This window comes from Pteronotus mesoamericanus, unplaced genomic scaffold, assembly GCF_021234165.1.
Source record: "Pteronotus mesoamericanus isolate MK-2021 breed Mesoamerican mustached bat unplaced genomic scaffold, CSHL_Meso_final contig_220, whole genome shotgun sequence".
Taxonomy (NCBI): domain Eukaryota; kingdom Metazoa; phylum Chordata; class Mammalia; order Chiroptera; family Mormoopidae; genus Pteronotus; species Pteronotus mesoamericanus.
The window spans coordinates 5,403,938-5,419,978 of NW_026555091.1; the positions used below are offsets into that span (position 1 = coordinate 5,403,938).

Sequence of the window (16,041 nt, forward strand, 5' to 3'; positions counted from 1 at the left end):
AGACTTGCATGCTGGCAATGTACCTCCTTATCTGTACAGTTACAGAATCCATTATGCTACTATTGCAACTCTTGGCGATTGGTGACTTCGGTATTAGTCATGATCACTGAGAAATCGTTGGGGTAGCAATCAAACTTGGTTCACCTGGAGTGATTGTTTTCCCCCATTTCACTTGGGACATTTTACCAAAGAGTGACCAAATACTGATAAATGGGTTTACTCGTCAATGTGAACAGTCATGAGATCACTCAGAAGTTTTTTTAATTAAAAAGGGCCACTAAGAAAGGTTTGATTGTTTGGTCACACTGATAGAATTGGTCATGTTGATATAAGTGGTCCTCCAAAAGAGAGAAGATAGTCCTCATTAATGGTGTACAGGTTCAATGACAAACACCCACAACGGTACCTGAGCAAATCAACGTTTATTTTTACATCAGCTTCCCATTCATCCCGGCCGGGCAGCCGCTACACTGTAGATGCTGTCGATTATAATATAATTCCTATCAGCATGTGCGTAATATGCTCCTTCGTGTTCTGTCTTAAGACTAAATGACAAGACTCAAGCAATAACTTTCATCAAATACTCACTTTCGTATGCTTTCAGCAGCAAGCACCAGAATCAAAACTCAACAATCAATAGAGTAAGTACGCACAGCAAAACCTCACATTTACCCCGTATAAGACACGGGGAATATAATGCTCATATTCCCAAAGGTTGGCATTTTTTTCTTTTTTCATAAAACAACAGGGTATTACAATCAACCACAAAATCGGGTGCTTTCAATGCGACAGATGTGTTTCCTGCGTGGCATCGTCTTGCTGAGAGTCGCCTTCCCGCGGTCGCGGCGCGCTCAGTCCTCTGCGCTGCGAACCGGCAGGCGCTCGGGCGGAAGCACCGACTCCAGCCGCTGCCAGCGCTCCGGGGGCCACAGGATGTGCGTGGCGTGGGCGTGCAGAAGTCCCAGGGAAACCTGAAGCCACGGGAGACACAGAGAAAGCCAAGAGGAAATTTTTTGGTTAGGACCACCGTTACCATCTTGAAAATAGAACTGGCTCCAGGTCTTGGGTTCCATGGAAAGATGATGCTCAAGGTTACGCAGAAAACACAGGGCTCCTTGACCCTGATCTGCCCTCCGCTTTGCACACAGGAGCACCGAGCTCAGGGGGAGTCCAGAGCTGCTCAGCTCAGCAGCCGCGCAGCGACCGCGGTGGAAGCCGGTTCAGGGAAGGGCTGGCTGCCCGGCCCGGGGTCCGCAGCCCCCGCGCCACCCTCCTTAGCCGGCGCGCACGGGCCCTGGAGCTGGTTGTCATTCTCAGTTTTCTACAATATCTCAGACATGAAAATATGTACATTTGTTTTGCAAAGAACATTGTCCCACCTACCGGAGGAGCAGCCAGAGCTAGATGGGAGGAGGGGTGGGAACTTCACGGAGCAACCCAGCAGCGGCGCCCGGGAAAGGCCGCAAGGCGGGATGGGAAGCTCCGGGAAGGGCTCCGCTGGAAAGATGAGGGCCGACAGCCAAGAACCCACATCAGCAGAGACGCACGGGAAGGGACGGGGACAAGACTCGTCTCAGAGGACGGGAGGCTGGGCCCCGGGACGGAAGGAGCCCTTAGGGACGTCGTCCGCGGGCTCGCTGGGGACCTGGCCGGCAGCCCTGAAGAGGGCGGCAAACCTGATTGACATGCAGGCCGAGGCCCTCTCCTGGGACGCCGCCCTTCTACAGGTCCCCCGCACGGCCTGCAGCTGCTTCTTTGCTACTATTGTTGCTATCAGATATGCTAATGATATTGAGAGGCTTCCAGAACACGCTCCTGTTTAAGCACGAATTTATTGAGCGACTATAAAGGAGATATGACGTGTCCATTTTATTTTCAAAGTTTTCCCTATAAATTGGAGCTCCGTGGAGGTTAACAAACATTTCTTTCCCTGAAGTTATTTTATATCGTAGCATGCACATTTGGAAAATCACATTGTCCAGAAACTCAAAGGGAAGAGCCAAGTGTCAAGGGAGAGGCTCCAACAAGCTAACCCAAAACACACTTTTTTAAAGAAAAAAGAAAACCTTCACAACAACTTGATATACAAACAAAATAAACCCAAAGGATACCAAGAAGCTTGTGGGCCCAATAAAGAAATTTTTTTTCAACTTGTTATTTTGAAAAGCAAACCTATGGAAAACTTGAAAATATGGTACAAAAAAGCTCTATTCACTGAAGCTCACCAGTTGTTTACATTTTGCTACATTTATTCCTCTCTCCTGTGTGTGACCGTTATTTGTACACAAATATTTTTTTTCTGAACTGAGTTGCTAACAGTCACACTGAATTTACCCCTAAAGAAATATTCTACATGTATCTCCTAAGACGACATTTTCCTACATGAATACAATGTATTATATGCAAGATAGTTAATATTGGTATGATACTTTTTAATATAAGCCTCTATTTAATTTTTTCCTGTTGTCTCAATGTCTTTCATAGCTATTTTATTTCTAAAATTCTTAATCAAGGATCACAAATTGTATCATCAATGTCATTATTTTGCTTCTGTTTCATTTACACTTAGTTCATTTTAATGTGGAGTCTAGGCGAGCTTCCTTATAAAATATCTTACATCTTTAATTGCCCCATTTCTCCCTCCTGAAAATATTCAAGTTGATGTTGTATCATTTGCATTCTAGCACGTAAGGAGGCATGAAATACCAGCTTGTCCCATTGTTGTAATACAAAGTTTGATCGCTTGACTAAGGTGATGTTGGCTACATTTCTCCATCACAAACTAATCATTTTGCTTTTGTAATTAGTAACTTTTTCTAATTACAGTTGACATGCATTGTTATATTAGTTTCAGGTGTACAACATAGTGATTTGATACTTACACAACTTACAAAGCTATCACCCCGGTAAGTCTAGGGCATATTATTACTACTACTACAATATTATTGACTAATACTCCCTCCGCTGCGCTTTGCGTTCCCATCACCGTCCTTATCATTGGCAATTTGTAGGTCTTAATCCCCTTCACCATCCCCCAAACCGCCCTTCCATCCAGTAACCACCCGTTTGTTCTCTGCATTTGTGAGTCTGTTGGTTCGTTCTTTTCTTTTTTAGTTTTCACATGTAAGTGAAATCATGTGGTACTTGCCTTTCTCTGATTTATTTCACTCAGCGTTATACCCTCTGGGCCCATCTGTGCTGTTGCAAATGGGAAGGTTTCATTCTTTCCTATGGCTGAGTAATTCCATTGTATATATGGGCCACTTCTTTCTCAGTCCATTCGTCTACCAGTGAGCACTCATGTTGCTTCCTTATCTTGGCTATTGTTAATAATGCTGCATTGAACACGGGGGGTATATAGCTTTTTGAACAAGCGTTTTGATTCAGATAAATACCCAAAAGTGGAATTGCTGGGTCATATCGTGGTTCCACTTTTTAATTTTTTGAGGTAACTCCATAATGCTTTCAACAGTAGCTGTACCAATTTACGAAGCCCCCAACAGTGATGGGGGTGGGGTTCCCTTTTCCCCACATCCTCGCCAGCCCTTGCTTTTTGTTGATTTATTGCTGACAGCGGTTCTGACGGTGTGAGGCAGTATCTCATTGTGGTTTTAATTTGCATTTCCCTGATGGCTAGTGATGTTGAGCATCTTTTCATATGACTATTGGCTATTTGTAGGTCCTCCTTGGAAAAATGTCTATTCAGGTCCTCTGCCCATTATTTAATTGGATTGTTCTGTTTTGGTGTTAAGTTGTATGAGTTCGTTACGTAGTTTGGATATTAACCCCTTACTGGATGTGTCATTGGTGAATATGTTTTCCCACTTTGCACTCCACTTTGTGCAAAAGACAAAAGCTGCTTGTCTTTTCATTTTGTTGTCCAAAAACTTTTTACTTTGATGTAGTTCCACTTATTTTTTCATTTATTTCCATTGCCCGAGGAGACATGCAAAAACATATTGTTAAGAACAAAGCCAAAGAGTTTACTGCCTGTTTCTTCCCTAGGAGTTTTATGGAGTTTGTGGTTTCTGGTCTCACGTTTAGTCTTTAATCCATTCTGAGTTTATCTTTGTAGATGGTATAGGAAAGTGGTCTAGTTTCATATTTTTACATAAATCTGTCCAGTTTCTCCAATATCATTTATTTCAGAGACTGCCTGTACCCCATTGTATATCCTTGCCTTCTTTGTCATAGATTAATTGACCATATATGTGTGGATTTATATACAGTCTCTCTATTCTCTTCCATTGAGTTATCTGTCTGTTTTTGTGCCGGTACCATGCTGCTTTGATTAGTATTGCCTTGTAGTATGGTTTGACATCAGGGATCATGATACCTCCCTTTTTCTTTCTCAGTATTGCTTTGGTTATCCAGGGTATTTGTGTTCCATATAAATTTTAGGATTATTTGTTCTAGTTCTGTGAAAAATGCCATTGGTATTTTGATAGGGATTTGCATTGACTATGTAAATTGCTTTTGGGAGTATAGGTGTTTTAGTAATGTTAATTCTTCATATGCATGAGCAGGGAATAGCCTTCCATTTATTTGTATTTTTTGCAATATCTTACAGTTCTCTGAGTACAGTCTTAAATTTGGTTAAATTTATTCCTAGGTGTTTTATTCTTTTTGATGCAATTATTAATGGGATTTTTAAAACTTTTTATGATAAGTTTATTGGCATATAAAAATGCAACTGATTTCTGAATATTAAATTTGTATTATATGACCTTACTGAATTAATTTATTAATTCTAACAGTTTTATGGTGGCTTCTTAACAGTTCTCTCTATACAGTATCAAGTCATCTGCAAATATTGATAGTTTTATTTCTTCCTTTCCAATTTGAATGCCTTTTATTTATCTTCCTTGTCCGATTGCTGTGGCTAGGACTTCCAGTACTATGTTGCATAAAAGTGGTAAAAGTGGACATCCTTGTCCTATTCCTCATCTTAGAGAAAAAGTTCTCGGGTTTTCACAATTGAGTATGATATTAGATGTGGGTTTGTCTTACATGGTCTTATTACGCTGAGGTATGACCCCTCTAGCCACACTTTGTTGAGAATTTGCATCATAAATGGACGTTGGATACTCTCCAAAAATTTTTTCTCTATCTATTAATACATGATCATGTGATATTCTATACTTCATTTTTTTATGTGGTGTTTCACATTAACTGAGCTATGAATATTGAGCCAAACGTGCACCGCAGGAACCTGAGGGCTAGTGCCTTGGAACAGGCACATATTTTGTGTGTCAACAACGTGTCGTCTCGCCGCTCTCCGAAGGGGGCTGTTCTCTGAACCAACGAACAGTTTTAATGTGCATTCATCTTCCTGCCGTAACCGGTTCTTACATCAACAATTACAAAGTAGTGATTTTCCAAATTTATTTTTATATTTATTATCTTTCATTCTTTTCTAAAAAAGTACTTACCCTTCCAACCCCAAATGTTCTTATGTTCTATTTTAATAGCAAACTTTTTTTGTTAATTCAACATCTGTCACTAGTTTTCGGTTGGTTGGTGTGATGCTCACGCACCCTACGTTAGGCAGTGGGAGTTCTCTGTGTATGTTGGACTTGTCCTCAACAGCCTTTGATCATTTCTTTCCTTTCTGGTACCACTAGATGTTATGGGCTTACCTTGTGTTATGACCGACTACCTGAAATCACACATCTCTGCAAGGAGCCTTGGTTTCCTTCACCAAGGAATGCTATTTAGAAACCAAGGACTGGTACTGGATATGATCGTTGTTCCTGGTGGTGTTAACCTTCTATGCCATTTCAAAAGGCTAACATGAAAAACCTAAAACCACATATTCTTACCTTTCCCCATGACATAGTTCTGTCTCCCTGCAACAATAACACATTTGCACTATCCTAAGGTATGCACCAAATAGTTTTAAGACCCATATACGACCAACAACAAACTTACTGAGTAAAAGGTCAAGATTTCTTTGCAATTATTTTGGTCCTTAAAATAGATCTAATTTTAAACTTATTGGCAGAGTCCCATGTTCAAAATTTACTTGAATTCATTCTTTTTTTTTTCCTCCCCACTGTAGTTATTTGATATACAATCAGGTTCACTTGTTTCTATTTGCATCCCATTTTAGAGTTTGCTTGGTAATCTTTTCTGATGAAATTTTATTTTTGCATATATAAGCCCATACACGGTTCCGAAGTCAAAATTATTCTTAAAAGGTGTAATAGGCAGAATCATGCCCCTACACACACATTCCAAAAAGGTCCGTATACTAATCCCCGGAAGGTGTATGTACTGTTACAGGCGAGGGGCCATTCAGGGTGCAGGCGGACTGAAGGCGGCTGATCGGTTATCTTAAGACACCAAGACTGCGCTGGCCCACGGACCCACGTGTAATCACAGCGTCCTTACGTGGAGAGCGGCCCGGCTTGTGAGCTGGGAAAGAGGGCCACGCAGGTGGCCTCGGGAAATGGCAAGGGAACAGGCTGACCCCTGGAGCTTCGGAACGGATGCTCCCCCGGCCCCGACGCCTCAGCGGGAGCCCAGTGACACCCATAGTGGGCTTCGGACCTCCAGAGCTGTAAGGGAAATTTGTTGTTTTACTCCACTTAATTTATGGTGATTTATTACAGCAGTGATAGGAAACTACTACCAAAAACAAAACACAGAGCCATTCCATTCCCATTTGCCACCGTGTCTCTAACAGGTTACTAGCTTTGTTTGTTTGGGGTTTATACTCATTTCCTTTTGAAAGAAAGAAACCAAAAACCACACAAATACACATACATTCTCGTTTTCCTTTCTCTTCTCATACCAAAGGTAGTTTACTATATGTTCTCTTCCGCACCTTCCTTTTATTTTCAGCAGCATATCCTGAAACCACTTCATGGAAGCGGAGCCAGTGATTTTTTACTCCCTCCACCCCTCCTTCCCCACCAGCCACCACGCAGAGTCACCCCGATTTGCCTCTCAGCCCCACTGGGAATCCAGCCTGAACGCTCTACTTAGCCTCACACCTGAAGAAGGGCAGCCTAACCGATGGTGAAGAATCCCTTCATATCATGTTCAACATATGAAGAATATGATAAAATAATGAAACACTAATTACTAAACATAAGTTTACCTACTGTTTGCTTGTTATAGAGAAATTAAAGATATTTGGGTCTATTAGTAAATATGTGTCACTTAAAAAAATACTAAAAAGGATGTTATGTATTCATAGACCTGTCAATCTATATACTGGTTTAGCAGACAATTCAAGTTGCTTACTTCTTAGTTTCCACTAGAAATTAAGTCTTTTTTTAAGTTTAATAATTTTAATCTATGTAATGAAAGCTACAAAAAAAACCCCAAACTAACAAAACAGGAATATGTTTTAGCCCCAAATTAAAAGGTATGAGATATGGAGATGTACTTTCAAGGGAAAGGAAATTAATTTTGTCCTAGAGTAAGGCTAGTTCCAGGATGGGAAAGGGAAAAAAGTGAATGTAAAAAGGAAATTTGTAGAAGGTTTGTGAAAAAAGAATCTTGAGAAAGGAAATTTTATGTGTTGTCAATCTGAATAAGACTAAAATTAATTAAACAAGCAAGTGCATTTAAATAATAAGCTGATGCAGAATTAGAGTTTGGTTTTCTCCTCCTAAAAAGGACTATTGGTCTATCACCGATAATGTAAGGATGCTTTCTGCCTAGAAAGTAAAGATTCTGTGTTTTATCAAAATAATTTTCTGTTTTATGTTGTCTAAATTCCTTGATTACTTAGTTCTTACTGTTAAGATTCAGTTTACTTAAGTTTTGCTAATTAATTATTGCTTCATAATTATTCATGATCCTATTTAGTTGAATGTTCAAAACTTCTGATATATTTTGACAAACTCCCCAAAATTTAAAACACAGAGTCTCGACCTGGGAATAACTTTGCGGTGCACCACAAAGGCCCCGGGAACACCTCAAAAGATTTGTTTTCTTTCATTATAAAAGAGAAATGTTACACTAATTAGGCTTATTTTGGTGCATTGAAATTGCACGGAAAGCACTGTCAAATAAGAAATAACATCGAGCCTTCTTTATGTTGCATTTGTCTATATTACCGGTGTTCTAGAGAGCGGGACATTCCTAGAAAACTGGGGCACTCTCTAAAAGGACCGACTCTTTCAGAGCGCGGCCCACGTGAATGAAGGCCACTGTTTCTGCAAATATGACCCCTCCTTGCCAGGCCTGGGCCATCCTGATGTCCTGGGGACACGGCCACCATCGGCTCCTGAGTCAGGTGAGTTAGGATCGGTCAACTGTCCTGCTCACAGCACCACCTGGGTGGGGTGAGGGAGGAACCTCCTTCTACCCGCGAGGTTCTTCTGGCTGGTCTACTACTCGGGCGGGACACACGTTAGCAAGGGAAATAGCCACCCCCACCCAATGCCGCCACAGGTGCAGAGGCGCACACACAGGGCAGAGGCAGAGGCGCCCCGCGCACGGCAGGCTCCGAGACAGAAGGGGACTCTGTGTGCAGACTTTCCGAGCCAGGGAGGAGGGACAGCGCCTTGGGGGCTTTGAAGGGTCACTGCCGGGTCAGAAGAAGAGCAGGCATTTAGTAAACAGGAGTTCGCCTCTACGGACAGGTCAAAGGGTGTCTTAATCTCCCATGGTGGGCAAGGCCTCTAATTCCAGCACCTGCGGTGGTCCAGGGAGGGGCAGAAGGTTCTCCTGAGTTGCAACTCAAGTCACCCTTCGCTCAAAACAAGCCACACGCCACAGAGACACAAATAAGTCAGGACCGGGCATGAGGGAGGGCCCTGGCCCAGTCTGACTGGTATCTTCGTCAGAAGAGAAGGTTAGGACTCCCTAAGGGACAACAGGGTGTGCACAGAAGAGGCAAGTTGGGCAGAGAGAGCAAGAGGCGCCTCCTGCAGGGCACTGAGAGAGGCCGGGGCGGGCGAGCGAATCTGCTGGCCTTTTGAGCTTGGGTTTCTAGCCTCCAGGACTATGAACAAACGTCTGTGGATTGAGAAAGGCAGGCTGTGGTATCCTACGCCGTCCCGGCAAACTAGCGCCACGCGAATACCAAGGCAGCCGCACTGGAAGCTGGAGCCACGAGCTGTTCGAATTCCCAAAAATGGGGAACGAAGGAACATGTTGTGGGAAAAACACTTTGTTATTAAAAGGAGAGAGAGAGAGAGAGAGAGGGAGGGAGATCTTAAGCCCAGGCAGTTTCTCCCAACAGGTTGCATCCTCTGCCCAGCCGACCTAGTGTTTTGTGGGGATTCCACTCTCTCCTCTTTGCGCTTCCTTGTCAGCCGGGTCCCCTGCAGGAGCCACGGTGTTTTCAGGCACAAGGAGTCCACTTGGAGATTTTAAAACAGCTCAACAAAAACACTGCATAGCCGTTATGAATCCTTAGCAGAATGTTGTTTTTATTATCTACTGAGAGAAAACAGGTCCTTCCGCATGTGTGAACAAGCCTCTCCGCCAATAACTCACTCACCCGCAGGTTGGGAATCAATAATCTGGATCAATAGGTACCAAACTATTTTGATTGTGTACCCCTTCATGAAAATATTTGAGAATTCACCTATTTATATAGTTAAAAATTTTATGCACACATAGTATTAACACCCCTTCAAACCAAATGTTAGTAAAGCTCAAATTCTTATTTTTTAGACGCAGAGTTCTATTGATTTATTGGATTCTATTCATTCACTAGTGGATCATTGCGCACACATCCCTGCCTACTCCTCCCTCGGCAGACGCCTCTGCTCCGGGAAACACTGCCATTACAGGCTGGCGAGTGATTAGTGGGTCGTCACCTGTTTGTGCTGTGCACACGTTAGAGGAACCCCACAGCCTGGTGACACGGAGCTGCCCATCTCCGACTGAACGGGCGCCATGACGTGGCTTCGGCAGCTGGTGGACAGCTTTCCTGAGCACGCCCGCTGCCAGCGACACAGGTGGGGCCCGCTCCGGTCCCCCACCGCCTCCCCCAGGCCTCCCGCCTGCGGCGCACTGTTCTGTCCTTGGTCCAGGGCACCCTCGCTTGAAAAGACAAGACGAGGACAAGCAAAAGCACAAGAGCCCAGAGGTAGGAGAGAGGGGACAACGCAGGAAATGAGTCGAGGAAGGAAGAGAACAGTTACTGGGAGCGAACTCCTACTGAATAAAATGTTCAGAACGGATGCCAGGGTCCGGAGAGGACCGACAGGGGAGATGAGGCGAAGCACAGACCTTCCAAGTCCATTTGATTAAAACGTTTTCTAAACAGGAAATGGAAACATGTTTTATATGCACTATTAGCAAATAAAATCTTTGATGAATTTACTTAGTGGCCTAAGAAGATGGAGGTTTCCACAGAAACAAAGCAGCAGTCAGATGATATTTACTCTACCATGTATTAAATTACCTACAATTATCTTTGAAAGTCAAATCAAAGGGGAACACTATTCAAACTTTGAAGAACACTTTTATAAGAAGGACCCGCCCGCTTCCCAAGGCTTAAAGTCACCCTCCCAGCCTGACACCTGAGGCCCTTCATGGTCTGCTCTTCCCAAACTCACCCGCGAGGCTCCTCGGAGGTGGCGGTCCACCCAAAGGTCCGGGCCTCGCGCGCCCACCTGCCCCGCCACGCCCAACGCCCTGCTTCTGGTCCGAGCTGCCCCCCGAGACTGTAATCTGCCTCCTCATGCCCCTGAGCTGCTCCTCAGAAACCAATATCAAGTGACGTGAGCGCTTCCATATTCTTCGGTGACATGCCACAAAGAAATGACAGTAAACTATTGCCCTACCACAGAACTGATTCAGTCCTTTGATATAGTCACAAGGGAACTTACGAAGGGTATAATATGGAATTTAAAGCATACACATGTAATACGCAGATTGAAATTTTTTTATATTTCCTGCATCTTACAAGATTTAAAAATAGATTACGCATGCGAAGTCCACGGTGGTGACTATGGTTTCCCTCCAACACAAATGAACAACAACAAGAGGGAGAGACGCTCATTACAATGGGTCCCCAGCCTCCAGGATGAGTCCCAGTGGTTATTTGGGTAGCTGACCATTATTCTGGCTACTTAGCCTCTTTCCGCACTAAAATTTCCCAGAATACAACCCCAGCCTGCTCACAGATTAGCCAGGGAGCACATCTCGGCGCTGCTTGGACAAAGCGCTCTGGCACTCCCTGGACTGGGGGACACAAAGGGGCCCGCGGCAGTAACCCCGGCGGAGCGCAGGGAGGGTGTGGTGCGGAGGACACAGGCCCTGGGACCTGACTCTCCCGATGGCCGCGGCGCTTTGGTCTCGCCTGCGCCACACGGCGGCAGCGGCGCACCGGCCAGCCCCGTGTGCTGGCCGCCACCCCCGGGCAGGGCGCCGGAGGGGACTCCACCCAGTGGAGGACAGCGAAGGCTATCACAGTGCCAGCCACCAGGAACAGGATCGGAGACACCAGGAAAACAGCACAGTCAAGCGCTGGGAGGGGCGAGCTTTCCTCACACAGAGACAGAGAAAGGCTGGCTTCAACAGGGGGTGTCGCGGCTCTGTCCACAGAGAGGGGGCCCTGCCTTCCTCGCCCCACCTCTGTGGTCACCGTTCTCGCTAATGGCAACAACGACCAACCTCCAAAGACACACCTTCATAAACAACCTAAGAGACCGGGGGGGTGGGCGTGGGGTGAAGAGCAAAATAATTCCTTTCACAGCACAAAAGCGAGCGTCTCAGTAAACATTCGCCGAAACAGATGCACGGTTTAAGTAAATCAAACAGGGTCAGACATAAAGGCAGGCAAAAACAAATATATGGGGCACTAGGCAAGTGCACTGTTTAAAAATATTTTAAAGAAACAGGTTTTTAAAAAGACTGAAGACTCGAAATGACGCTACCTACTTTATTTTAACGCGTGCATGAACATCCACGGGCTTGAGTCTGCCATCCACACGCTTTGATTCTGCTGACAAGGGTGACAAAGGAGACAGGAATGGCCTGTGGATCACCCACACCCGCTCGCAGATGTTCATCCACGTAAACAGAACTCTGAACAGAAGCGCGTGGAAGATGTGCTTCGCTTCCGAGCAGGCCCTGGCCGGCGTCTGCGCAAGGACAGAGCGACAGGGGCCCAGCTTCGGCCCAAGGAGAGGCGTGGGGTCACGTGCCAAAGACCTGTGCAGAAGGCAAGCCAGGGAAGTACTGGGAACTCCCAGGAGCCAAGATACAAGCAATATATGCACGTGGTTGGCACAAAAAATGCCCCTTTTTTATTACAAAATTTATTACAATATCATAAGCATGTCATCTGGTAGTATAACATTATCACACTCAAGCACACCATTTGACATTTTAGGTGAAATGTTCAAATTAAAACTATAAATTATTATACCCACATCATTACCCTACCCACCACACCCACGCAAGCTTACTTCTGCCATGTATATATCGATACAGGCTAGAAAAATGCAGAAGTCGGTGGAACAGAGGGGAAGGAGCTGCAGACAAGGTCAAAGCCCCCGCGGCGGCGGTGGTCCATGGGGAAGATTTTTCGGTAGGGAAGGGAGTGGGCCCATGGCCCTCTTTTGGGGGCCTCGCTAAGTGTCAGTTAGGAAACAGGTCCCATCCACAAACCCCAACCGCCGGGTGCTGCCCCCTAACTGAGCCAACAAGAGGGAGGGTCCTTGCGTCGGCGAACAGATCCCTTAGGTGAGCACGCCTCCCACCTGCAGGTGTGATACGGGCCCCCAGACTCTCGCCTGCAACCGGAGCTCCAAGGAGCTCCAAAACGAGTCACGGTTTCTGAAACCTTCCCGGAGCGAAACCTGACCTGGCCGAGGCTGGTAAGAAATGATAGTCCTCGTTCCTCCCCCGCCATGCGCCCAGTCTGATTTTTGCTGTGGCGATTTTAATGTGCTTCAGGAGAGAAAGTGCCCCGGACGCTGCAGGAAGCAAGACGTTCCATATGGCACGTTGTTTGCAGGTGCTGTTCATCAACACCGAGCTCACCTTCCCGACAGTCAAGAAGCCTAAGATCTGAAGCGCATCCACCCTTCAGAGTTTCAGACATGGTATGAATCTCCTTAAATGCCTGCGAAGATGAATATTCACCAAGAAAGGTCAATGTAATCAGAGTTACGGGCTCAGCCCTTGGTGGGATGGGCAGCCTGCTAGATGCTAGAAACAGATGCACACGCTAAAGACAATCCGCATCCTCTGCGACTTCGTGATCCGGCGGGAAAGACACATGCTTAAACAAAGTGTTGGAATACAACCGGGCTTGCTAGACACAGGGGGCTGCCAGTACCCCAGCAGAGGGGCCGCGTGACGGAGCCTTGGGACAGCACCCCCGAGCAGATGCATCTAAGCTGGCTGCCACAGGCTCTGGAGACAGCTTTCTCCTGTGACATCCCCTGCCAGACTTTTATCTGGAACATTCTCCTATACTCCTCCTTGCCCTCCACGAAACTTCAAAATTGAGACAATGTGATAGGATGATGCAATTTGATATTTTGCATTGGAAAACCATATGCTTTACACGGATTCAAAGTGAGACTCTTTTAAAGGCCTCGTTCTAGGACAAGTGTTTTCCTTCTTGGCCAACAATTTTAACTTGAATCATTTTCAATGTCATTTTCCTGTTCGAGACCTGGCTTTCATCAACACGCAAGTCCAGGTCACCGTCTGGTCTCTGCGGTGTTCTCTAGATAACTACAGAGTCACGCCCAGTCACCCCAGCTCCCCAAGATGCCTTTGGCAAGCAGGCAGGGCAACATTTATGCAAAAATAGACACAAAGCAGGCCTCTAGGGCTGCCTGCAGCTCCTTTTCATGAATTAATTTCCCAGGATTAATGTTTATGCACCAGTCTCGGTACCACGTGATCACATCACTGGAGTCGAAGGTGTGTAAACTCTTCCTTCTGCAGTCTGACCAAGCAGGGGACGAAACACTTGAGCCTAACTTGGGTAGGGAGCAACTCACATCCCCACAGGGAGCCAGGTGGACGGATGACATTCCTGGGTGGCGTCTCGTTGGTCTCATTGTTTCCTGTGTTCTCCCAGCAGCTCACGTCCCACCTGCTCCTTTTACGGAGGGGGTACGGCAGCTCACACAAATCCAGGAGGACCGAGGCAGGAAAGTCCTCATTGTTGGCGGACGTCGCTTTAAACTGTGTTAGGCCACCTGGGTGGACAGCGACTGAGACAGGGTGGGCTGCCGAGGGTAAGAGGATGTGGGCCAAGGCGGGGCAGATGCAGCCCACGTCTTCCCCCGGTCACCCCCGGGCACAGGCGGGCAGGGCGCGCTGTAAGCCTGTCATAAACGCCATTTCTTTCAGCAGTGGCCTGGACCTACAAGAGCCGTTCCGTGCTGTTTGTGCCTGTGGAGCCGCCCTGGCCCCACGCTCCAGCTACGGCTTTGCAGGGGCTCGGGGCGTGGGCCTCGGTGGCCTGTCCCCACCCTGGAGTCACCTCGGTTGGCGAGCAGGGCCGTGACAACTGTTCTTCCGAGCCCGCCAGAAGCTGACTAAATCCCCAGACTTACATTGGTAAGGAAACGACAAAGTGTGCGGAACAAGAAAAGGCGCTTGAAAGGGCGGTCTGAAGCCTAGCAGGGCTGGCTCCCCCGGGAGAGATGGCTCCCTGGCGCCTGAAGGGTCCGAGGTACGCGCGGTGAAGCAGGGTCTCATTTGTCATTGACGCCCCCGGGGGCGTGGGCACGGCCCGTGTGGCACCCCCAGCCTTGTTTGTGTGTAAGTGTTCTAAAATCACGGGTTGGAATAACTCTGCAACCTCCTCAGAGAGGCAACAGCATGGATGGGGCTCGTCCCCCGCCGCCCCGAGTCCTGGCCCTTTTCGCCCCGTGGGCGGGCTGGGGGAGAGCCCCGGAAACTGTGGCATCTGGCGGGGGCTCCGCATCGTTGCTTCCAAACCTGCTTCTACCGCAGGGAAAAGCAACGCCCTCCACTTTCTGCAGGAGAAGCAAACAGTGCCCATCCGGGTTTGTGCACACCCGTGGGGCAGTGAGGACCCCGTGCCAGCAGCGACCAGGAAGCCGGGGCTCCGCAAGGCAGCGTGGGCGTCTCCGCAAGCGTAAGGGACCCTGGGAACCAAGACATGTAGGAGAACCCTCAAGTGCTTGCGTTTGATGCCACTCACAGAGAAGTCGAAGCCCACTGTGCGCCAAGCATAGGGGAGGTGTCCTAGGTCCACCGAGATGTGCGAGCCGTGGGCTCTGGCCCTGAACAGCTTATGACTCAGGGGAAGATGGCTGTCACAAGCTGACCCATGGGACGTGTTTGGCCGAAGGGGAGGTGGCAGGAAATGGGAGTAACCTGGTGAGTAATGCAGGCAGGCTGCACACGCTCGGGAGGTGCGCCTCCGACTGCGATCTAAAGACCAAGCAAAAGGCAACGGGGCGCTCGGGAGGGTTTTGCTGACAGACACGCCATGTGGGCAGGAGAAGAGGCGAGAAAGGACACCCTGGGAATGAAATCCAAGTTTCCTAGCCTGGCGTGCACCGCCCAGCACAAATGCTCGTCTGCTTGATTTCTGAATGCTCCGCACGGGCCCCCTGAATCACTAACTGTCAGGTGCTCAGAGAGAGAGGGCGCTGGTGTCTTCACGTGTCTTCACGTGGCCCCTGCGGCCACCCCCGAGGGTCCAGAACCTGTCAGGACCGGCCAAGGCGGAGAGGAACATGCACATGGCACCTGGAGAGAGCCTGCCCTGCCTCCGATGAAGTCTTTTCAGGAAAATCCCAGCCACATGTAGCCGCCTGGCTACCGCACCAACTGGCAGTTCCAATTAGCTTTGCTTTTGCATCGGGTGTTTTTCACCCCAGTTGGCTCTTCTTTGTCCTCTTGAACCCAGAAAGACAACTGTTTTGTTACTTTAAAGGTATTTTTAACTCAAGGGGGTGGAGAAAATATCTCCCCCCAAACCAATGACACAGAGAGAGCACATCTGTCACATCGCCAACCCCGAGGGCCCGCCCCAACTCCCGGAACGCTGTCCTTGGCCGATGCCCCGAGGGGAGGAGGGGAGGTGCCCGGAGCGGAGCGTTGGAGTCGGAAAACCACGCGGGG

The 16,041-nt window shown here is 47.4% G+C and overlaps 1 protein-coding gene across 1 annotated transcript in view; it reads right to left on the reverse strand.

Moving 5' to 3' along the window:
* Positions 1 to 412: 412 nt before the first annotated feature.
* Positions 413 to 16,041, reverse strand: part of IMMP2L (inner mitochondrial membrane peptidase subunit 2) — a 612,206-nt gene continuing 596,577 nt past the window's right edge. The window contains exon 7 of the mRNA XM_054571369.1: positions 413 to 971. Within this exon, the coding sequence (XP_054427344.1) occupies positions 852 to 971 (120 nt within the window). The 3' untranslated portion in view covers positions 413 to 851. The remainder of the gene's footprint in view (positions 972 to 16,041) is intronic.